The sequence below is a fragment of the Pristiophorus japonicus genome, chromosome 4, assembly GCF_044704955.1.
Source record: "Pristiophorus japonicus isolate sPriJap1 chromosome 4, sPriJap1.hap1, whole genome shotgun sequence".
NCBI classification, from domain to species: Eukaryota; Metazoa; Chordata; class Chondrichthyes; family Pristiophoridae; genus Pristiophorus; species Pristiophorus japonicus.
The window spans coordinates 185,224,312-185,249,832 of NC_091980.1; the positions used below are offsets into that span (position 1 = coordinate 185,224,312).

General features: G+C 45.2%; 1 protein-coding gene across 2 annotated transcripts in view; it reads right to left on the minus strand.

Moving 5' to 3' along the window:
• The window catches only part of smoc1 (SPARC related modular calcium binding 1), a 305,052-nt gene that overhangs the window by 229,750 nt on the left and 49,781 nt on the right, over positions 1–25,521 (minus strand). Inside the window, exons 4-6 of one of the 2 annotated variants that reach the window (XM_070878895.1) lie at positions 23,542–23,641; positions 21,780–21,827; positions 6,178–6,234 (exon numbers count right to left, since the gene is read on the minus strand). In XM_070878895.1, coding sequence (XP_070734996.1) covers positions 6,178–6,234; positions 21,780–21,827; positions 23,542–23,641 — 205 coding nt within the window. Of the gene's footprint in view, positions 1–6,177; positions 6,268–21,779; positions 21,828–23,541; positions 23,642–25,521 lie in introns of both variants that reach the window. The other variant, XM_070878894.1, reaches the window with a different exon arrangement.

Genomic DNA, 25,521 nt, shown 5'->3' on the forward strand with positions numbered 1-25,521 from the left:
AAGGGGAAGCAAGGTTGGCAGTCCAAAGCTCTCTCCGAGTCAGTTGAATGTGTGAGTCCAACGCCATGTCCTATTGGACAGCAATGGCTGTGGTAGTAGCTGTGGAATTGGCACTATTCCTGTTCCACTTGACCTGTTGCCTTACAATCTTCCCCAACCACCTTTACTCTGTAACATTTGCCCACATTGGTCTCTGCAGCTAGCTAACAATGTATCTGACATCGGGCAAACAAGGGGCTTATCTTCCTCAAGAAAACGTAGGCCCAACTTGTAGCAGTGAGCAACTTAAGTGTTGCACCTAGACTGGATCTGCCCAGTGAGGAATGGAAGCAGCAAAAGGAGCTGTTATTGGGAGCAAAGAAGACGAGTAAGAAGTAGGAGCAGGAGTTGGCCATTCGGCCCCTCGAACCTGCTCTGCCATTCAATAGGATCATGGCTGGTCTTCTACCTCAACTCCACTTTTCTGCACTGTCCCTATATCCCTTGATTCCCTTAATATTCAAAAAGCTATCGAAAGTCTTGAATATACTCAATGACTGAGCCCCCACAGCCCTCTGGGGTAGAGAATTCCAAAGATTCATCACTCTCTGAGTGAAGAAATGTCTCCTCATCTCAGTCCTAAATGTAGGATGAGACTGGAACTCTACATCACTTTGATTTTAGCTCAGGCGCTTAACCTGTGGAAGTGTCAAGAGGGGTAACAAAGGAAAAAGGATATTTAAAACAACCCACAACAGTACATGGGAGGGGGCATCATATAGTACTGTCAATTAATTTCAGACATACAAATGTTTTTGGGTGCATAAGTTATGATTATTTTTACGTAATTGTACATAAGATCTGTGGAAAAATGTAAGAAAAATAGACTTTTTAAAAAACAGATTGTTTTTTAAGAGTAGAATGCTCGTGGTTCAACAGGAGTGTTTACTTCTGCTGTCCTTCTGGCCTTGTCCACTTTGACTTGTAAAAGTTTTACACAGATCGCCAAGTTGACTTGTCACTGTCTCTCTGTGTGACACTTTGATGATGTGCAGATCACTATTAATCACAGCCTTAATTCTTCAGTCAAGAGCAGCACACTTCAACCAGTGTCCAGGTCTGACGACACGTACTTAGGCTCACATGGCTAAGCTGAAAGCACTGCCTCCCCAGATGCCTCCGCAACTTTCCCATGGAAAGAAAAAGTAAATTATTCAGAGGGAGTTTGAAACAAAAACACTTGTTGGGAGATCAAACAGAAGCTGAGTCTGGGAAACAAAGCTACTCCTCCACAGCCCTATGCATCCCTGTATCGTGGGTGGATGGTCAGGGATCCAATACCAGCTCTCAGGGCCAGAAATAGTACTGGATTTCAGAAATATTTACTGCTTTTTTTTTGCTTGCAGTTTTCTCCCCTCCCCCTCTGAAGGCACTGACTCTTGGGGTACGATACCATACAGTCCCCCAGTGTCTCTTCCAATTGGCACTGCTTCAATCAATGTCAGTTGGCTGCTCAACCATGAGTGCCTCACTCCTCATTTAATATCCACACTCAGGACACACACACACATCACACACATGCACGACACACACACACACATGCACAACTCACACGCACAACATGCAGGTGCCACACACACAACATACACACACGCACCATCATCATCATAGGCAGTCCCTCGAAATCGAGGAAGACTTGCTTCCACTCTAAAAGTGAGTTCTCAGGTGACTGTGCAGTCCAATATGGGAATTACAGTCTCTGTCATAGGTGGGGCCGACAGTGGTTGAAGGAAAGGGTGGGTGGGGAGTCTGGTTTACCACACGCTCATTCCACTGTCTGCGGTTGGTTTTTGCATGTTCTCGGCGACGAGACCCCAGGTGCTAGGCGCCCTCCCGGATGCTCTTCCTTCACTTAGGGTGGTCTTGGGCCAGGGATTCCCGGTGTTGGTGGGGATGTTGCACTTTGTGTCCCTGAAATGCTTCCTCTGCCCACCTGGGGCTTGCCCGCCGTGTAGGCACACAAACACACCACACACAAACTTTCCAGCTAGGGTCACTGAACAGCGATCAGGTGTAAGGAACATTGGGCTGAATTTTCCCTCATCTAGCCCAGCGATGCTGAGGCCAATCACAGCACTCTGACTGCTGCCGTGGCAGAGATCAGCTACATCAGTAGAGACTGTGAATCGACCCTGGGAGCTTCTGATTTATGTGAACTTGTGTCGCTGTAAATGCTTTTAACCTCTAGATCAGATGGGGAGTGTGCAGTGTTTTTATATTGCAATGCATTTGGAAACTGTAACATGTGTAAGAACCATATCTTATTTCGTAAAGTAATCTTAGAAATCAGAAAATACAAAAAAACCCAGAGGTACTCGAAATCAGGCAGAATTTTCAGTTTCAACAGCCCTTCTCCAATCATAACACTCAATCACCATGAGTACTATTACAGCACTCAGAAATGGGGTTTCTATTTAAACTATTTTTATCAATTTTGTTTTAATATGGCACAACGCAACTAGATATATATATATCAATTTTGGAACCACATAACTTTACAGCACAAAAGGAGGCCATTCAGCCCATCGTGTCTGTACCGGCTCTTAGCTGGAACCATCCAAAACGAATCCCTCTGCCCTCCTCTCTCCCCATTGCCCAGTTTTCACTTAAAAGATGCAATGGTCTCGCCCTCAGCCATTCCCTATAGCAAAGCATTCCACGCTCCCCACAACCTCCTGGGCAAAGACATTTTCCCAACCTCTTTCTCTCAATTAGTGGAAATTTAAATTGATAAGCCCTGAAACACGTAGAATGGCCAATTGGGGCAAAATGATTTTGCATAAAGGTACCTGCTGAGTCACGCAGCCTTTCCCTCCCTTGGTGCCCAGTGCCTCTTCCAGATGGCATGGCGGGCTTTCGGGAATTTGTTCTGTGTGGGTATAACTGGTGTAGTGTGTTGACGCTAAAATATGCTGTTATGTCCGACACATCCCTTACTGTTTCCCTGATCAGTGTGTAATATTACACTGCACCAAGCCAGCAGCCCAAGGTGAGCATGGAGCATAAGTCTACTGCCCATTCCGTCCACAAGTCCATACTTGTAGGTGTCACATAAAACCTGGAAACAAGCTTGACTCTGATGCCTCTTGCAGTCAACTAGACTATCAATCTCGGCTGTCACATCTTACACCTGAATAATGGACACTTGAGCACGTCATGCCTGTGGAGCTGTGTTCCCAGTGTGGAGTCAATGGGGTTTTTCTCTTTAAGCAGATAACACTGACGGAACTAGCTCACAGAAGTATGCGTCCCTGGCAGTGTGAGCAGAATTAAAACTCACAGTTGAAATAAGATTGCCCAAAGCCCTTTTGATTAATAATGATCGCGACTGAGGTGAATTCAGTTGACCTCAAAAGCCAGATGCCCAAATCACGCCAGCAGCGGAGCGAAAAATATTCCCGCCCAGCCCCCCCGCTGCCCCCCTCCCCCCCACCCCACACACAGATCAAGTATGAAACCCCAAAGAGATATTAAGAGTTAAGTCACGACACTTTTAGGGGACTGAATGAGCTGCAGAGTGCTTGATGTGAGGGGAGGCTGGTGAAATGATTCAAATGAATCAAACAGTGTTTGACAGCGATCTTTGGACGGCGCTGATGAATTTTACCAGAGCCTCCCCCCCCCCCCCCCACCCAACTTTGTGGGATGCCGTGGATTCTAAGGTACAGCTCTAATCATAATTCTTTTTGGTTGCTAAATTGTTCTACGGGGCAGAAGCAAGGAATATTCCCCTTGAATAGGAAGTTTTCTCCGACACAAACAGAACCCCACTCTCACACACACACATCGCAATATTGACTTCAGTAACGTTATTATTATGCCTTCTTGGCCTTCATTTTAAAACCGCAGCTGTTTTTTTTGTTCATACCGACAGACGTTTGATTTGCACAGACCTCCCCTGAGCTGACCGTAAGCCAGCGTACATAATGGAGAAATGCTGAGAGATCACATCGATTCATGAAGTGAATACCCAATTGTTCGTTTAATCAATGGTGAAATGAAATCTTGATGCTATGTTCTCAGTATCAAGGTTTAATTTCACCAGTGACTAAACAAACAATGTGAATATGGGAATGGGGTGTGGGGGGAAATAGAGAGGTGGGAGGGGTGGAGATTTTGGGATTGGGAATGTTGAACAGCAATTTCTGATGCCCCACTATTGCCAGCAAGCTGGAATACCACAGGTTAGCAGTGGCATGGGTTGGTTGAACTCAGCATGAAAACCTCACCTCCATTAGTTACGGTAGAATAACGAAGATCACCTTCTACTGTAGTGAGATGTGGATTTGGCTGAAGCACTGGAGAATGAAATGGGCAGGCAGTCGTGAGATAGCACTGTGCTCCATTCGTGCCTGGCCAGGAGGACGGGTGAAATGGTCCTGAGCAGTTCATGCACATATTATCTAAATGAGGTACTTTAATTTAATTTTACGGCCCTCCATTTAGCTCCCTGTCTCCTCTGCATCATTCTGAAGACAAGTGCCTTAGATTGCGAATATTTTCCAATCACCGAAGTTCAGCTGTGAATACAAAGCACACTTGCACAATATTCCTCTGCGCACTAATTGAACAATATATCCCCATGTCCTAGACTTTGCTCATCTGTACTTTGAAAATGATTACTATGTTAATTGTTCTTTTAAGTGTGATAGAATCACCTCATTTAATGTTGATATTTAATTGACTATTCATTCTGCAAGAGTGTGGGAATGAGGTAAAAGCACCCAGCCGAGGTATATGAGCTGTTCGGATCCATATACAGTACGTGGAGAGCCCAGACCACATTAATCCCTCCTGCCCTGGCACCAGACAGTAGGTCTGCCCTATTATTCCCTTTCCCACTGTAATGTATTTGCTTCATGGGTTCCTTGCTTAAGAATTCATCGCAACACATTGCTATTAAGAACAAGTTGGTTTATTAGCAAAGGTTTAACAATCACACTATACATTACCAGTTCATCTACCAGGCTCATAACCACATGCCTCATCGTGGATCCCCTAAACCCAACTGGCTAGGGTTTTAGTGAGTCTTGTGACCATCACGTGACTGGCTAAGTCACTCACAACTCAACAGCTCTACAACTATTTTAGTTGTGAACATTAAACAAGTGCCCCCTGATTAAAGGGGATCACACTCCAAACATTTTTCAAGTGCCCCCTTGTTTTTTGGCGTTTTTTTGAGGGCACTAAAAACACAAACTATACAAGTGCCCCCTGGCTAAAAGGGGGGAAGGCACTAAAACCGACAAACATAGTCAAATTAAACTTTAAGCATTAAGGATCAAATTAAAAGTTGCCGGGGGTGATGATACACTCCTGTCCCTCCGGCGCCCACCTCTCGCGGAAGGCCGCGAGCGTACCAGTGGACACCGCGTGCTCCATCTCCAGGGACACCCTGGCTCGGATGTAACCGCAAAAGAGAGGCAGGCAGTCGGGCCGAATGACCCTCTCGACCATCTGCTGCCTGGACCGGCTGATGGCCCCCTTGGCCGTGCCTAGGAGCAGTCCTACGAGGAGGCCTTCCGACCTGCTTGCTCCCCTCCCCACAGGGTGCCCAAAGATCAGGAGTGTTGGACTGAAGTGCAACCAGAATTTGAGGAGCAGCCCCTTCAAATATTGAAAGAGGGGCTGCAACCTCGCACACTCAATAAACACGCAGAACATGGACTTCTTTAGACTGCAGAAATTACAGGCGGCCTGGGAGCCCGTAAACCGACTTAAAAACTTATTGCACGGGAGTGCTCTCTACATGGGAGTCCTCCCTCTATTTATTGGGGATTTGGACTTTTGGCGATAGTGGTAAAACTGCCGCTCTCGAATCAGCCGTCCGTTCTATACCTCTCCTAATTTTCCTCTCCACTGATTTTAATGGAAATAAAAATCGGGAGAAATGTATACCAGGACTGATCTGATAGCGCCAGTCTGACACTATTGCCAAAAGTCCAAATGACCCCCAAGTAGTTAAAACAATGCCATTTTTCTTTACTACCTCTCCCTTACCTAAAGATCAAATAATTACAGGGAAATGAAACAGATGTCATACAGTAACCAATATTTCCCCTCCCCTCCCCTCCCCTCCGCCCCCACTCCATAAACAAAACTACCAGCATACAGAAAGATTGTCTGAAATGGACTCACCGTCTCCGTCAAATACTGGCTGGGTTTCAGCAGTTGGCGTCGGCTTCGATACGTCTTCTGAGTTCAGCGTTAGAAAGAATTGAAAAGAAACTACCATTATTGAGGTAAATACTATCTACTCTCCAGCACTATTGAATGATGGGATTTGCACATGGCCCGGCCACTTGGTGAACAAAACGGAAAGAAAAGTCAGAAAGCAACAAAGAAAGAAAGCAAGCTGACAGCACACAGAAAACCAGCAGAGAGAATCAGCTCAGGAAAGACATGCAGCACAACAAGAAGCACTCACTTCCCAGCCTCTCCCGACTGTAGATACAGAGAGACAAGCACAGGACATGCATTATACAAGATAGAGATACAACTACATGAGGACAGCACCTCACTATCACTCTAATCAAAACTAGCTAAAAATAAATTCAGACTGGCATTTTAAGGGCGCATTGTAATTTGAAGGAACTACCATTCAACACAACATAACTATCTTTGTTTATATGACCAAAAATAAATAGTTGACCATCACAAAAGATAATTACTTTAACCCAAATTCAGGCTGAAGGGATTTGGGGCTCAATTCTGAAATGCTTCTTTATTTGTGTTTATCAATGGCCATTCTGGCTGTTTTTGCTATATTTTGCCGGTTGTTGAAATGTTTTGGTCCTGATGCGATGGTTTTGCTCCAAACGTTACTGGGGATTTGACCAGCGAGGATACCCTTACTTCAAAATGACCTTCAATGATTTACTTACAAAGGCAAAGCTTTGCACTGGCTCAATGGGTAAGGGCACTGCAGTGATACTGAAGTACACGACGGTTTATCCTGGTGCCCTGCTCCAACAAGGTAAGGGATCAATCTCTACATGCCACGATTCTTGGCCTGTGCTGACTATGTTCATCTCAACTGGGGCAACACAAGAAGCACTGGGAGCCTCAGTGCCCCCAGGTGTGAGGGAAAAGTCATCGACAGGTTTCCACATAGGACTGCCAACCTTTCCAGATTATCCTCGAGTCACCAGGAATTGAATCTTAATCTCCTGGACACTGCTGAGAGCTGCCCAGGAGAAAAACCATACGGACAATTTTTTTTTAAGTGTGTTAACTCATTTTCTTTGAAGACTTTAGTTTATTCGTTATAAAAATATTGGAGTTGGGGCAGTTTGACTTGCCAAGGCAGTTGCAGGTGGGAGGTCATGTGACGAAACCTCCAGGTATATCTTCAACCAGAGGTGGCAACCATGACTGGACGGAGCATCAGCATGTGGATAATCGAGCGACGGCTCAATGTGGTGATTTCCAACCAACGCTCGCTCACAGTCAATGTGAAGGGCAGCCCTGTGGTTACTGAACCAGAAAGTTCCTGTCCTACAACACCCCCAGCATTAGTGCCGAGGGTGGAAAGGGTCAGGAGAGAACTCAAGGAGAGAAATTGGAGGTGGGTGAGGAGTAAGTTGGGCAGTTTAAAACATTGTTAAAAAAAAGGCAATTATCAAATAAATGGATGAAATGTGAAATGCCACTTCAAAGGCGACTCAGTGGGGTAGAGCTTGACCTTGTGCAATGATAATGAAAGGGCAGCCCGTTTTCCATCTTTCCCGATGATTATTTCCATTGACTTCAATGAGATGTAAATCAGGACGATTTAAAACGGTCTGCCGAGTCACCATCCCACGTTTTACCCCAGTGATCTGGTTTTCCACTGCTGCTCGATTTAATCGGCACAGTGGGTTTTCCCACATCTTTTTTCAAATCTGGCCCCTTCCCAAGATGTTGATCTCCATCTGTGTGGTTGGTGCCTCACCAATCAGACAGATCTGGGATTACCCCTCTCACCACATTCATGGCTGGGGGTCGCAGGGCACTCTGCGTGAGCCAGTTGCAACACAAGGCAGTCCTGTGTGATGCTGATCACACAGGACTGCCTTGTGGCGTGTGTGGCTCAGAGAACCCCCATCTCCAAACCCACTCAATCCAGCCTGCTATTATTCAGTGTTTTATATGTAATATTTCATCTTTAATACAACCTCTTCCCCCTCTTGGAGGCCATTAAGAAGTGTGGACTTGTGCTGTTCAGCAGTGCTGCCTGCTTAATGAGCTGTTTATTAAATTAGTCACTGTAAAGAAGTTCTATGCCTATACTGAATTGTATTATTCTGTTAAATTGATAAGTCTTAATCAGGTCTATGGTGGTACAGTGTGGTCAGTTTGGCCACAAACCACACTGTGGTAAGGTCAGGGCTGTTGGAAGAAATATGCAAAGTGCACAACTGGAGGCAAATTTAATGCAGTATTAACATGGCAGTGGTGGAGAGGGGCTGAGAGCTCACTGTTACCATTTCGTCATAAGGATAGGAAGCGGCACTTATCATGGTGGCTACAAGCATGATGCTGGTGCCTGGGGTGTATATCCTGGGGAGGAGGGAGGTTAGTGACGTACAAACTACTAGCGACACTCAAGGATAGGATGCAGAGTGGCTCCCAGGCTCTCTCACAGTGGGAGTAACCTGATTTCAACCCAGATATCAGCAACTGAACAGGAGGGTTAGGCAGGAGGATGCAAAAATTGCGGCTGAATCCCCCTCCTTCATTTTTAAACACCTCTAGATATGCTGAGGTCAGGGAGCAAGCTGCTCACAAGCAACATGGCTAGGAAGGGCTTGACAGAGTGGGAGGACATTTATTTTTTGAAAAATAGTCAGTTAAGCAAATGACTTGCAGAAGGATATTACAAAGATGTGTTTTTGTGTGCCAGATCATTTACTGTTTTATACATTTTAATGAAGGAATTTTCAGGTGACAGAAACTTGGGGTGTTTCGTCTAAAATGCCCCCGTCCCCTCCAAAAAATGCTTTAAATATAAACGGTTCCCATCCCTTCCAACATCAGATTTATGCTTCAGGTTTTTACTGTTATAGGGTGATTGGAGCCATTTTGTTTTAAAACTCGGGGTGCCACCGACCGAATTAAGTGTCCTCGGTTGCCTTGGTAACCACAATCCACTTTTTTTGCAGTGTTGAAGCTAGTAACTGCAAACAAATTATGTTAGAAACTAACAACATTAGCGAGACAGCGGAGTTCAGACACCGCGCAAAAATATATTAGGAAACCAGCCAACTCATCTAAACATGCTGGCAGTCATTATCAGCACGTCATCTGCAGCGTGCTCAGCAATGATTTGTGTTAAGAGCCACGTGTCCGTGAAGTATAGAGGAGCAAGCAAATTCACAGACAAACAGAAAGCATAAGGTCAGAAATATCCATACACAAATCAGAGAGAACAGACAACTTAAAACAAACTACTATATTGTAAAATAAAAATGCTCCAGGCACTTCAAAAATCTTTTCCATATGCATTCAATATTTTTACCCGTTAATGTCCAAAATAAAAGAAAACAAAAAGGGAATATTAAAAAAGGGTCAGGTACTTGGGTTCATTACTGGTTTAAACTGAGGCAGCACCAAACACAGAGAGCCTTTCCATTTCGCTTAATGCTAATTCTATTCTAGAATGTATAATCATACTTTTTTGCGTGGCTGTGTGTTTCCAGATCTTAAGAAACATGCTGCTGGTTGGCAAGCTGCTAAGAGAAACGTAGCACTCAATAGGTTAACAACACAAGTCGTCCACTTCCAACTGTGCAGGGGGGAGCCCGCAGTAACTTTTGTAGCTTAATCACAGTTCACTCTAAATGGTCATTTTCTTCTACGGCATTCACAGGATGTCAAATAAATACAGATCAACAGCTCACTGTACGCACGCAAAGGTCCTGCTTATACTTCAAGATAGTAAGAGTTTTCTGATCTCAACTAGTGTGGTGATCAGGTTGCTAACACTGGCCTGGGCTAGGAAAGGGGGAAAAGAGAAATTGGTCCAAGTTTCCTACTCCTGATGACCATCCAGAAACACTTGCTGGAAGGTGCATGTGTGCCGATGTTGGGTGAGGAAAAGTTTGGGCTCCGATAGTCGCCATGGTTGAACAGCCTGTTGACATCACTGCCGAGGCTCATACACAAGGAATGGCTCTTTGTACTCAGTACTGGGAGGTGTTGGCACCTGTGGAATCAGCCCCTTCAGGAGAGGGGCGGAGGGAATTGGGCACAAATAAATAAACAAAGTGAAGCTCATGTGTCCACCTCTCCCTCTCTTCTGCCCCCGTACCTGGTCACGAAGAGGCGTCAGCTTATCCAGAGCCATTTAGAAGAATCTTTGAGTGGTGGTTTCTACCCCCTTTAATGATGGCTGCTCCTTCTCTTGGCACCACCTCAATCGCTCCCTCGCACTGGCAGGCTCTCTGGGAGGCAGCAAGGCTGCCAGGGGCCCACTCTGCATTTTAATGAGCCTGACCCCAGGAAACTGAGTTGGCAACACAGTGGCAAAGCTGCCCAGGAGGAAAATTCAGCCCTTAAAATTGTGATTGTAACTGCACTTACTCTTGCTGCATTTGCAAACCTCTCCAATGTCATAGTCAATGCTCTTGTTTTGAGATGGTGTAGGCTCAGATAGCATTCCTTTGCCCCTTGAGGTGAAACACTCCACTGCCATGAGGTGTTCGGTGTAGGGGGAAGATCAAAGCCATAACTGATTAAACTCGCCCACGGAGGGGAGACAAGCTGGTTTGAATGAAGAGTGGAGAATCCAGTGCTCTGCTGTTTGACCAGTGGAACCACTTATGATCTATTTTCCCTTCATCTATGACCCTCAGTAGACCTGCAGCTTTGTAAGGGTCTGAGCCTGTAGGCTTTGCAAGAGCTGGAATTCAGTTGTCTCGCCTCCCCTAATCCAGTGAGGAAGGAAGGAAATACTACAAAAAACATGGCTAGTTCAGCCTTCATAAAGGAAATAAGATTGCTCCACTTAAACTATAGGACCGAGACTTTTAAAGAAATGTTTTTTCCTCGTACCTGAAGGGGAAGTCTAGCCTCGAATGAAGAACTGGCTGGGTAGCACATTTGAGATCAGAAGCTCACTGAGTAGGGACAAGCCCAGACCTTTCTGCGTTGGACCATTCATGAGAGTGGCCTTCGAGCATGATTGGGGCCTATAACTAAAGTTAGAGCTACTTTAAAGAGCTAAGTTAGTATGCAGGTACAGCAAGTAATCAGGAAGTCAAATGGAATGTTGGTCTTTATTGCAAGGGGGATAGAGTATAAAAGCAGAGAAGTCCTGCTACAACTGTACAGGATATTGGTGAGGCCACACCTAGAGTACTGTGTACATTTTTGGTCTCCGTATTTATGGAAGGTTGCATTGGAGGCTGTTCAGAGAAGGTTCACTAGGTTGATTCCAGAGATAAGGGGGTTGACTTATGAAGATAGGTTGAGTAGGTTGGGCCTATATTCATTGGAGTTCAGAAGAAAGAGAGGTGATCTTATCGAAACATATAAGATAATGAAGGGGCTTGACATGGTGGATACAGAGAGGATATTTCCACTCATAGGGGAAACTAAGACTAGGGGGTATAGTCTCAGAATAAGGGGCCGCCCATTTAAAACTGAAATGAGGAGGAATTTCTTCTCTCAGAGGGTTGTAAATCGATGAAATTGTCTGCCGCAGAGGGCTGTGGAGGCTGGGTCATTGATTATATTTAAGGCGGAGATAGACAGATTTTTGAGTGATAAGGGAATAAAGGGTTCTGGGGAGCGGGCAGGGAAGTGGAGCTGAGTCCATGATCAGATCAGCCATGATCTTATTGAATGGCGGAACAGGCTCGAGGGGCCAAATGGCCGACTCCTGTTCCTATTTCTTATGTTCTTATGTTTCACAGCCCTCAGTGCATCATCTTCTGGGACTCAGGGCTCCCAACAGCCTCAACTTCAGAGTAGCCACAACTTCACTTGGAACAGGTTAAAGATTGCTGTTCCCCATTACCCCCTGTAAGATGAGAGAACAGAAAGACAAAACTCACCGCACTGTGCTCAGTGATAAAGGAGCCTGGTTAACAGTGTGGTGCTTGTGTGATCAGTCATGTCAGGGATTATCAGTTTAACTTGGCACTTCCCACCAGGCAGATGGATGAGTGCTGACACACAAGTGACTGTGGGTTGACCCCAATCAAATCTGAGACCACAGACTTTTGGAGAGAAGTGTTGAAAAAAAGCAATCCACAAAAGAGTTCAGCTGTAGTTTTACTAATTTTGTTATACTTAATTAAACACAACATACAGGGTAGGTTAATCACAGAGAAAGGGGGATTTTTTGACTTTGTGCGTTAGTATAAAATGGGTGATCACGAATCGGCGGCCCGTTTTACAACTCTCCCTATTTTAATTTCCACTGAAGTCAATGGAGAGATGCAAAGTGGACTGTCGATTCGTTCACACCAGCGCAGAAAGTCAAAATGACTCACAATCTGTCTTGCCTCAATAAGCAATATCTAAATACACGTCATTTGAACATCAGTTTTACCTTCCCCCCCCTGCATGTTTTATTAGATTAAATAAATACGTGCAGGCCTGCTAGGTTTAACGATTTAATGATTTTGTTTCAGCTTGGTTGTGTGATAGGTACAATAGCAAAAGACTGGTTCATCATTCATATATACATCTGAAGAGGTGAGCATTATCAACTTTAAAAATATATGTTTTTTTTTCAATACTCAGCGCTACACAGCTGTGTAAAAGGTGGGTATTGATTTGATATGAGTGTACTTTTGGCTACTTACGAAGGCCATCAGATGTCATGATAAATGTTCATAACTGACGTAGAAACAATATACAAATACTGAAAATAACATGCACTTCTTTCTGGAAAGGAAGTGGGCCGGGTTAGTTCCCCTTGAATTCTTACCTACTCTGTTTAGAGTGGCTAGTTTCTTGAAAAAGTTTTGCTTACATACTATATTTACAAAACATAGTGTATCTTTCCACGCTGTATACTTTGCAAAATTCAGTAATTCCTCTTTTTAAAAGAAATCTATTATTCTGCTCTGCCTACTACATCTGTCTGTAAAGTGATAGTTTGACAGTGCCCTGAATTAATTCTCTTCCTAATTCCAATGCTAGTCAACATTAACCCTTATTAGCACCCGGCTGTAACCAGAATGCCCAGATTCCATATGGCTTCCTATCGCCCCTCTGTGTTCTTTGCCAGAGACTCCACTTTCAACTCAAGGGAATGGTGTATGTGCGTAGTATTAGCAAGGCAGTGCTGGACATGACCGGGAATGATCTTGTCCGCGATGGTAATCGGGCACGACAAGTTGACCCCAGATCCCATGGGAAGAGAAGAAAAGCATCCAGAGCTCCCGTTCCCTCGGAATCACTATTCACTGACCCCTGTTGGGAGTGTGTGTGTGTGTATGTGTGTGTGTGGGGGGGGGGGGGGGAGGGAAGGGGTACATGGAAATCACACCACTCTTTTTAGAAATAAAATCACATGTAAATTTAGACTTTGATAATTGAGCGGCCTCAGAATGACGAGAAGTATATATTTGACGTTGGGTTTAGACTGTGGACCCTAATGAGCACTGACAACTCAGTGACAAGCACTTCGAACTATCTGGCTCGACATGTTTTTCTAGAAAAGAGGCTTGTACCGTAAACATGCTTCTCACTGCCAAATCTCACTTACTAAAGTATTTATTTTCTTTTCCTCCACTTACAGTCGGAGCTCTGAGGCGCAATTAATAAGCTTCAGAAAAGAAGTGAAGAGAAAAAAAATCCATTCTGCCTCCTTCCCTTCTGCAGGTGCAGCCAGATAAAGCAGCACTGTCTCACAGATGATAGCTCTCACTATCCCCCCTCCCCTCCCACAAACCCAGATCCCAATGCAGGCTCTGTGATAGTGACTGGCGTCCTCTCCATCCCACAGGCTACCTACGCATGCAGCTGGGAGGCACTCCAGCTCCCAATGATCAAAATTCAAAGCCTCTTTCTGCCTTTCAGAACTGATTGACAAATTCACTGTTGGGAGGAGAAAAAATGTTAAAATGTGAACAATGTTGATCTTCACCCCTATTACTGCTGACTTTTCAGAGCTCCGTGTGTTAGTGTTTTGAAAAGCGCACAAGAGAGGGGGGGGGGGGGGGGGAAATCGCAGCAGTTTTAAAAGACTGCGGTCAATAGAAGAGTTAATTGTCTGAGGTGCACAATGCGTTTATTCTGAAGACAGAACAAAGAGCCCCCTCTCTGCACTGCTTCTGTGCGATGTGTAATACCATGTGTAATACTGCTCAAACAGCCCATCTTAACCTCGCCAGTGCACTACCTCTTAACGTCTATGGCTGCAAGATGGGCACAGGATTACCACAGCTGGGATAAGATGTTCTATTATATGAAGGGGTTTTGATAGAGCAAATAAGGAGAAACTGTTTCCACCAGCTGGAGGCTCGGTAACCAGAGGACACAGATCCAAGATAATGAGCAAAAGAACCAGAGAGGAGATGAGAGATATTCTTTATACGCTGCGCATTGTTATGATCTGGAATGCACTGCCTGAAAGGGCGGTGGAAACAGATTCAATAGTAACTTTCAAAAGGGAATTAGATATCTGTTTGAAAAGGAAAAAATGCAAGGCTATGGGGAAAGAGCAGGAGAGTGGGACTAATTGGATAGCTCTTTCAAAGAACTGGCACAGGCACGATGGACCAAATGGCCTCCTTCTGTGCTGTATGATTCTGTGATTAGTGTGCAATATACAACAGTAACAGTGCATTAAAAGGCCTCTTTCCTTTATAAAATGCTCCAATTCCTCAACAGTTAGAATCTTAGTAAAGTTTGTATTCGAGACGGTGCAGCAGCACCTTCATCCTGTTCCAATGTAAGCTCAACTGGGTTCATTTCCCCTCCTTGATACAATCTAGCATTACAAGCATTTGCTGGCTTTGTTTCACATTTCTAGCATTTGCATTTCTTTCTTCTTTAAATTTCTGACTGGATGTTACCAGTTTGTGACGAACTTTTTGACACCCGCTAAGTGTCAACCAATAAGTTAGTCTCGCCTGGTTACATAAAATTTACAGCACAGACACAGGCCATTCAGCCCAACTGGCCCATGCCAGGTGGAGGTTCACCAGACCGATTCCTGGGATGAGGGGGTTGTCCTATGAGGCGAGATTGAGTAGACTAGGCCTATATTCTCTCGAATTTAGAAGAATGAGAGGTGATCTCATTGAAACATGCAAAATTCTTACAGGACTTGACAGGGTAGATGTCTGGCTGGAGAGCCTAGAACCATGGGTCACAGGATCAGGATAAGGGGTCAGCCATTTAGGACTGAGATGAGAAGAAACTTCTTCACTCAGAGGGTGGTGAATCTTTGGAATTCTCTACCCCAGAGGGCTGTGGAGGCTCAGTCGTTGAGTATATTCAAGATAGAGCTGGATAAATTTTTAAATATTAAGGGAATCAAGGGATATGGGGACAGTGCAGGAAAGTGGAGTTGAAGTAGATCAGCAATGATCTTATTGATTGCCTGAGCAGGCTCGAGGGGCTGAATGGCCTACACCTGCTCTTAATTCTTATGTTGTGTTCTTACGCCAGTGTTTATGCTCCACACGAGACTCCTCCCACCCTATTTCATCTCATCCTTTCAGTATATCCTTCTATTCCTTTCTCCCTCATCTCGCTTCTCCTTGTTCTTCGCAGACTCGTGAATCTGAGCCCCCCCAAGCGGTTGCTTTTCCCTGGGGCGGGGAGTCTGCTCGACAATATTTGAGTCCATCTCCCCACGTTGAGAGTGCTTCAATCAGGAAATAATTTTCTATAAGGAAACTTGTGTGGTGCAGAAAAGATTTGGATACATTTTAAACAAAATGGTTGATGTGGATTGGTGGCACGAAGGTTGATTCCAGAGATGAGGGGGTTGACTTACGAAGATAGGTTGAGTAGGTTGGTCCTATGTTCATTGGAGTTCAGAAAAATGAGAGGTGATCTGATTGAAATTTCTTCTCTCAGAGGGTGTAAATCTATGGAATTTTCTGCCCCAGAGAACTGTGGAGGCTGGGTCATTGAATATATTTAAGGCGGAGATAAGACAGATTTTTGACAGATAATGGAGTAAAACATTATGGGGAATGGGCAGGGAAGTGGAGCTGAGTCCATGATCAGATCAGCCATGATCTTATTGAATGGTGGAGCAGGCTCAAGAGGCCAAATGGCCTACTCCTGCTCCTATTTCTTATGTTCTTATGAAGTAGGAGTGTTGATAAAATATTGTGGTGTGGTATAGGCACAGGATCATGTCTATATTGCAGCTGTATTCGTTTTTGGTCTCAGCCATGCTGGTGGCACCAAGCAGAAGTAAGCCATTTCCTTACAGGGAATGAAACTGGAGATCTGACTATCTCTCTTGTACCTCCCAGCGTGCTGGGGTGGGAGGGGGCCTGTAGAGCGTGGAGCTAGATGAGTTCTTGGAGGTTATTTGCCTGCCAACGTGAGCCTCAGGCTTAGGGGTGGCATTCCTGTCTGTGAGTCAGAAGATGCAGGGTTTGCACCCTGTTCCACATTGGCCTATACCTGGAGACCAGAGCTCTGTGTTGATGTCCAACAGGATACTGGCGTTCAACAGGTGTGCATTATATAGGCTGCGACAGCCCATAAATCCCTCCCGCCCTACCGGACTAACCACCCTGCCGGCAAGGTTACGGCCATGGAAGGAGCATCGCGGCCTGTCTGTTAGTCACCCTGCGAATCCTTCCGCTACAAGGGGAGAGTTTAAAGATACAACAAACAAACCTGCCTGTCATAACTGGGGAATGACACATGACACGCAGGATGAGAAGGAACCATGGAGGTAGAGAATAGGCAACGTATTTCCTTTAAAAAGAGGGAATAAATAAAACATTCATTCAACTATTCATCAGGGATAGCATTGTGTTTTGAAATCAAGTGGAATCTTTGTACTTTATGTCCTGGGTTGCTCTTTCATTAGGTTTGTTGATCTTATTCGATACAACCAACTATTTTAAATAAGTGTAAACCCTAATACACATTCACAATCCTGAACACGGTGACTTCCAAAAAAAGAAAATGAGAAGTCCAACAAATAAATTCGGGCCTTTTCTTTATCAAAACTGTGAAGAGATAAAACTATACACAAGTGAAGTTAAAAAAAATGAAGATAATGAGCTTAAGAATTTCATTGCAAAGATAAGCACAGTTGTAAGAATCACTGATAAAACTCCACCATGAGAGGGAAAAAAACATCAATTAAGTTTCGCCTTGCTGAAGGAGACCGAGGCTTTGATGGCTGAAAGCTGAAATGCTTCAGCAGTTGGCTGCCAGCCAGATGGCCGCTGAGCTGCAAGTCCCAGGGAGGCCTGCCAGTCACATTCCCTTGTCCTTGTCTGGAGCAGGGAAGGGTGCAGGTGTGGACCGAGCCGCAGTGGCCAGAGTTGCAAGCACTCCGACCCAGGTGGAGGAAAAGCTGAGGTTGTGTCTCCCTCCAAATGTCACCTTTACAGTTACCTCCTGCCACTGGTGTCGGGCAAAAGCGCGGACTGAGATTAGAAGGGAGGCCCGGAGCCCAAACCATCCCGAATTGCAGGAAATTGTGCAGCGGACCACATGGGAATGAAAGTGAAGGTTGGAAGAAAAACGGTTTGAGAAAGGGCAGGCAAAGATGGTCAAGGAGGTAAAAAGCCACGACAACAAACTCACAGTTCCAGTAAAAGGTCTACTAGATGGGGCTGCACACTGTAGAGTTGTGGAAAGTGCAACTAATTGTACGAGCCCGAAGGGTCTGTATAGAACTTCAGGTGGACAGAATCCGAGAATGATGCAGCACAAGGAGGCCATTCAGTTCATCATGCCTGTGCTGGCTTTTTGAAAGAGCCCTGCAAATTTTTCCTTTTCAAGTATTTATCCAAGTGCCTTTTGAAAGTTATGACTGAGTCTGCTTCCTGCACCCTTTCAGACTTCGCATGCCAGATCTTAGCAACCCGCTACATTTAAAAAATATCTCCTCATCTCACCTCTGGTCCTTTTGCCAATTATCTTGAATCTGTGTCCTCTGGTTACCAACTCACCTGCTAGTGGAAACAGTTTCTCCCGATCTACTCTAACAAAACAGCTTAGGCTGAAGAAAAGTACTTGCCAGTGTCCACCAGGGTAGCTGCCATGGGCACTGCAATAGGCCTGGGGTAGGAAAGGGGTAAAAGACGGCCATCACTGACCATTATCCAGTAATAGGGACTGAAGGATTATGGGGAGTGGGCGGGGAAGTGGAGCTGAGCCCAAGATCAGATCAGCCATGATCTTATTGAATGGCGGAGCAGGATCGAGGGGCCAAATGGCCTACTCCTGCTCCTATTTCTGACAGCTGCCGGGGATTGTGCGCACATGGTCAGCAGGGAAAGACAGCATGAGACTCAGCTGGGATCTCCTCCGCACTCAGATAGACAGTCCGCCAGCACCTCACTGTCTAGCCTCATTTGTGAATAAAGGCCAATCAGGCAATGTACCACGTGAGCAGCCCATACCCCCGTGAGATGATCTGTCTTCGGGAGGGGCAGGAACGAGAAAACAAAATGTCTGTGGTTTCCTGACATTTTCTGCTGTGTGCCTTTCTTTCGCATATTTTGCCTTTGTGATCTTTTGGGAGCATGTGCAGATTATCAACAAACTTTTCAAAACCTGCCAGAAAGTTGGAGAGAAAAAAATGTCTTGGATTCCCGACGATTTTCTGCGTTATTAGTGTAAAACAGGCACACTCGCTGTTTCTTTTCCATGTTTTATCTTTTCCAATGAGGTGCTACTTTGGGAGCATGTGGAGATTATCATCAAACATTTCAAATGCCAGCTGAGGTAAATGCTCTCTAAAGGGGCCAACCACGGTAAATACCCTCTAAAGGGCAGTGGAAGCAGATTCAATAGTAACTTTTAAACAGGAATTGGAAAAGGAAGAAAATGCAGGGCACCGGGGAAAGGGCAGAGGTGTGGGACTAATTGGGATAGCTCTGACAGAGAGCCGGCACGGCCATGATAGGCCGAAAAGCTTCCTTCTGTGCGGTATGATTCTAAGTGGACAATCTTCATCAAATATATGCAGAAACTAAACTGTCCAATAGCAATCTGAAAATGGCAAGTGACCAATAAAAGTATTGGAGCTACAATAGTTCAATGTGCCTGCTTCATTCAACCTCGATGAGTCAAGGCAGTAATGAGAGGGCAGAAGTTTAAGGTAATCACCAAAAGTGAAGGGGAGGTAGAAAAAAAATATTTGAACAGAGGGTGATTAGGATGTGGAATTCTCTGCCAGAAAGCACTGATGAAGCAGAGTCCATCAATTCTTTCAAAAAATTGTTGATTGAAAAAGAGGAATATTGAAGAGTATGGGAAGTGAGCAGCAGAGTGGGATTAGAATGATGTGTCGACAGACTTGATGGGCCAAATGGCCCGTTTGTGTGCTGTAACACTCTGTCATTCTATGGATAGTGAAGCACGGTGGCACCATCTCTTTAAGGGGGAGGGTAGCGTGATATTTTTCTTCTCTGTCTCCACTCCCAGACCACTTACCACCAATGGTCTTCCTCCAGTCAGGAAGATGAGATCTGGGCAATGTATAGTTGACATCAATTCCTGCTTTCTCATCAATAAGGAGTCTCAACAGCAGTGTGAGCAGTAACAGAGGAGTCAAGGTGTATTCATTTCCCACACCCCTTGCTGCCACACGGATCATATAATAGCCACATGAGAGCAACAGAGGTTCACCCAATTCTAGTTGCACTGACAGGGAAGGTCAGCCTCTGGACTTCAGGTTGGGAGTTAAAGTTAAGTCCCTGACCCCTTGAGCTGATGGGTCAGATACCGTATTATGGTTGGCCATTTTGAGCTTAACTTACACTGTACCCTGCAATCACAATATTAACTGTTCCGTCCACAGCACAATGTTTACCTCAGTCAGGATTCTACTGTTGAATAATGGTGTTAATTGGTGCATGCAAAACAACATTGGCAACCTGTACAACTGGCCATAGTCACATCAATATTTCTCGCAGGGCCTGAAACAGATTTTTCTCACATAAATAAATGTCAGCACTACCACTTAATATAATGTCAATCAGGGTCATTGGAATTCCACTGGGAAAGGAACTGCAATTCTGCAGCAGAGGCCTTCTGCTTACGTTAGAGAGCACCATCGGCTCCCCAACAATCTGCTGCGTTCGAAGATAAGCAGTCGCCAGCTGACAGCTTCTTTAAAATTTCCATCCTCTTCTCCTCCTTAATGCATTGACTCAGGCCAAGGCTTTCTCAGCTGCTAACTTCTCAACCTCTATCGTATATGAGGCTCGTCAGTGAGCGTCAGCAAGCTATTCATCTGCCGGCAGCTTCACAACCGAGTCTTAACTTCGTGCTCATCCGACTTCCACATGTGCGCTTACAGTAGAGGTCACGGGTTAGCGATCCGGAGGAGGAACCCTGGCCTGACAGGCTTAAAGAATGGCACTGCAGTAGAGGCAGCATGCTGAGGCAGTGCGATGGAGTGCACATCGACCTCAACCATCAGCGGAGAGTGGTGGCCAGGTTAACAAACAAGAAGCTCCTGGGCCTGCCTGCAAACCTGTAGCATGTCCCAAAACAGCAGTGCTGCAGCTGGAGAAAGAGGAGAGGGGAGAAACCAATAATGACTCGGGAAGATACGTGTTTTAAAAAATGGGCGTAAAAAGGTTCTGACCTACGCAAAGGAAACTGCCCATTTGCCAGTTCCACAAATGCCCTTCACTTTCGATCACTGCAGATTGAGAACAATGAAGTGTTGGTGTTATGCTCCTCCCTCCCCCATTTTATCCAACAATATACTTGGTGGCGGCCATTTCCTGCCCCCCCCCCACCGGTTCCACACCTGAGTCTCCCTCCGCCACATACCATCTGCCAATGTAAGTCTGAAGTCAGCTGCCAGGCAGTGCTTGGGAGCATTCCCTTCAATTGGCCCGCCCTCCCTTAGCACAATCATTTGGCCCCTGCTCCGGACTTTATCCAAGTGATACTGCCGAGATTAGAAAGGACACCAGAGTGCGGTAGCACAGGCACAATCTCCCATCCCGCCACTCCTTGCACCACTGCGGTTGGCCGAAGATCCCTTGCAGCGCAGGAAAAATCCCAGAATTCCAAGGAGGGCACTGCCGGCATTCTATTAAATGGTAATATCAAACATTCAGGGTCACGGACCAGTGCCATCTCTAAGCATGGCACAGAAATCAATTCACTAGCAAATAAAAAAATAATACACTTGTACGATAACGGGCGAATTCGCAATATCATGTTCATGTACGTCAGACATTTCAAACACAAGTCAAGCACATTTATAAACTACACTGGGGGGAGGGCCATACACCGGAAAGGAACAACCATCGACCCTGCAACCTTGTTACAGTCCTTACAGAAAGAGTGAGGCTCTCCACCAGATATCGAATGGACACACAAACCACATTTACCAACAAACTGCAATCTACAGTTAAACTCCCCATCAATAAGAGCTACGATGCAATGAAATATCTTTTGATAATGAAAAAAAAATAGGACCCCAGGTCTTGAAGTCGTGGGTGAGGACAGTAAAACCCTTCCTCCTCTTGCACAACAGTCTCAAAAGCCGCAGTAATTGTTAAGCATGCATTAGAACCGGGCAGGGAGAAGAAACAGCTATACCAAGTCGAGGAAACTCAACTCACCTTTTCTGCCTGAACTGCTGGGGCCCGAGGGCTTATCGGTTACTGAACCTTCGAAATAAAAAAGATCAACTTTTATATATGTATATCCGACCAAACAGAACAGTATCAAACAATCAGGGGCCATCCAGAATCTCACCCAGATGCGGACAGTACCCAGAGGGGAGGGAGTTAATGCCACGTGTTGGCACTATTATATATCAAATCATTTTTGTTTTCATTTTAGAGATACGCTAAGAACCACAAAGTAAAAACTGTTTCCTCGATTCCTGACACTGCGGATATTGGGCCGGGAACGATCAGCACGTTTACATCACATTCCTTCCTCCTTCCCAACAAAGGTGTTAACCCGGTTGTTATACTTTAAATAAGTTAACATCTCCCTTGAAATGGTCGAGGAAGGTATTTGGTATAAATGAGTTAAGGATTCACACGTCAGGGTCACGTAGTGTCATTCCCAGGCTGTATTAAAAAAGAGATGCTAAATATGGACAGCCCCCGGCTACATCTACAACAACATGCATATAGAGCGCAAGCCAGTTGTTAGCGGAAGACATTTAAGCCATCGGTTAAACTCTTTCAGCACTGACTACTACCAGCAGCTTTGCTTTGTGCTCATCAACATTGTCCACTGATTCAAGATCTGTGTTCTTATCCCATTCCCGGGTTGGTTCATTTCTCTGCCAGCCATTCCCCAGCAGGGAAACAGTCTTCATCACAGCTTCTCTGCAATCATTGTCCATGTAGTCCCATGAGTAGCCAGCAGGAGGCGTATATTTAAACAGCAGCCCACGGGATTACCTCCTGTCCAATTGGGACCTTCATTCAGGGGCCAATAACTAACAGAAATAAATAAGGCAGGCCTGAGATTCAATCATGTGTGCAGCCAGCCTACACCCTGCCACCTGTTTTAAAGTGTGGCATCTTTTGTGCAGCTAGTCATTGTCTGTACTACTTACAGCAGCATCTGAAGAAATGTTCTTCTTTCCTATAGACTCTGCTCAATGTCTCACACCATTTCACAACTGGAAGAGTAGGGTCAAGGAGCTGTTCTCAGATCATCGCCAATGCCACTCGTGAGCTCAGCAGCACACTGCGCACTAGTGTCATAATTCAACTCTCCCTTCAATAGTTTTATTCCCCCTCCCCCTCCCTTCCCATGAAATTTTCCTTCCACTAGACGGATCCGTTGAGCTTGAAAACTAGCCACATGCGTGATCACAACAGGGGGAAAGGTTTGGAGGAAGAACCCATGTCCCATCCCTCCTTAACACAGTGAGTCTGTTTAAGGAAAATCATCTCACGTACAGTATAAGGTCGGGCAGGTTTTGTGTGCAACAACACAACGTTTTCCTGTCTCTGAGGAAGGCCCCATTCTGAGCAGAGTACCTTGTGCATTCAGCATTCCTTCATTAATCGTGCAGCATCACAAAACTGGATCCTCAGAGCATGTCATAACCATTTGTTACTGTGCAACTTAAAAACATACTGGAAGAGTTTAACTGTTAATGAAACTGCAGTCAACCTACAATGGTATTCATGGTTTGAAAAAAAACTCACACCACAGCACCTCTGCAAGTGGAAGTTCTCGAAAGTGTGGCTGATGGAGATAACAAACGTGAGGAGTCTGGTTAAAATAGACTTTTAGTGTCATCCTGAATTGGACTTGTCCTGAGTTTACCGAGAATAGGAACACATCCAAACATCCATTATTGCTCGAATTAGTGACAGTAATGTGGTAAACACTCCAGCAAATGCACAGTACCTGAACACACAGGTGTTTGATTTTTAACCGAAGATCCACTCACGGGTTTCCCATCAGGAGTAACACACCAACAGTACCCTGTGAATGTGTGGCACTGGACCTGTTCAGCCAAAGAGAAAAAATGCGTAATTTAGCTATAGCGCCAACAAGTTTGTACCTTGCCCACTTTATGCATATGGAGGGGGAAATTAGCCCCAAACTGAACATCAGAATGACAGCACAGATATGCCCCTCCATATCTCTTGCACATCCCTGATTTTCATCGCTCCACCATTGCCAGCTGTGCCTTCAGCTGCCTAGGCTCTAAGCTCTGGAATTCTCTCCCTAAACCTCCCTGCCTCTCTACCTCTTTCTCATCCTTTAAGGCGCTCCTTAAAACCTACTTCACCTGTCCTAATATCTCCTTATGTGGATCATGTCAAATTTTGTTTGATGACACTGCTGTGAAGCACTTTAGAATGTTTAACTACGTTAAAGGTGCTATATAAATGTAAGTTGTTGTTGATGTTCATCAGGAGCCATTGGTGGTCCATTCCCACTTCATAGATGGCCCTCAGTAAATATGATGGTCTGCCTGGATATGGGATGTCCCCAGGGCTGATATTCAGTGCAAGAGATTTCTCTTAGCAAGGTTTGCCTTGGTCTGTCAACCAGCACCTTAAATGAAAAGGAGGTCTTGCATTTATATAGCACCTTACACGGTCTGAGGACGTCCCAAAGTGTTTTACAGCCAATGAAGTATTTTTCAAGTGTTGCAATGTAGGAAATGCGGCCGCCAATTTGCACACATCAAGGTCCCACAAACAGCAATGTCACAATGACCAGATCATCTATTTTAATAATATTGGTTGAGGGATAAGTTTTGGCCAGGACACCGGGGCGAACTTCCCTGCTCCTCTTTGAAATAGTGCCACAGGGATCTTACACATCCACCTGAGGGGGCAGGCCTCAGTTCAACGTCTCATTTAAGAGACTGCACCTCTGACAGTGCAGCACTCCCTCAGTACTGCACTGGCATGTCAGCTCACTCTGGAGTGGCACTTGAACCCACAACCTTCTGACTCAAAAGACAAGAGTGCTACCACTGAGCCACGGCTGACACCTTAATTAATGCTTCAATCTGGTTTCAATATTAACATGGAATAAATTTATAGAACCAGGAATTTGTGCCTTAGAAATTCCTTGGGGCTTCCTTAAGTTTATGCACTGAATAGCTGACTCATACAGACCAGGGAGGACGCAGGGTTTATCCTCAGTCTCTGTTGAGTAAGATGGTCTCAGTCAGAAAACGGGTAGGATGCCTCAATGTCCCGGGTTGGAGAGAAGGGTAGAGAGAAAAATAAACAGGATTCCCACTCATGGTGCAATCATGTGGAATTGGTCTGAGATATCCCCGACTGCAAAATTACTGGCCTTTGTCAAGGCTTGCATATGAATGATATCACTTGAATGAGGTACTGGTGGAATGTCGGGGACCAAGGAACAAGTAGTCCTGCGAGGAATCAACAGCTTCAGAAGGGGGGAGAAAATTGTCAAGAAAAATTAGAGAAAAAAACGCTTACTGAGATGTGACAAGTGTCAGCTGTGGTTCAGTGGGTAGCACACTCGCCTCTGGGTCAGAAGGTTATGGGTTCAAAGCCCACTCCAGGGACTTGAGTGCATAAATCTAGGCCAACAGTGCAGTGGAGAGGGTGCTGCACTATCAAAAGGTGCCCTCTGCCCTCTCAGGTGGACACAAAAGATCCCATGGCACTATTTCAAAGAAGAGCAGGGGAGTTATCCCTGGTGTCCTGGCCAATATATATCCCTCAATCAACATAACTGTGGTGTATGTAGCACACAGATCACTGACTCCACACGGTCTTGTGTTGTAGTAACTGCTGTGACCTTAGTACTTTATTGTGTAACTCCAGAGTGCCTCTCAGGTGTGGTGGGCAGCCTTTTGTACTCTGTCTTGCAGGTACTTTCAGGTCTCCCACC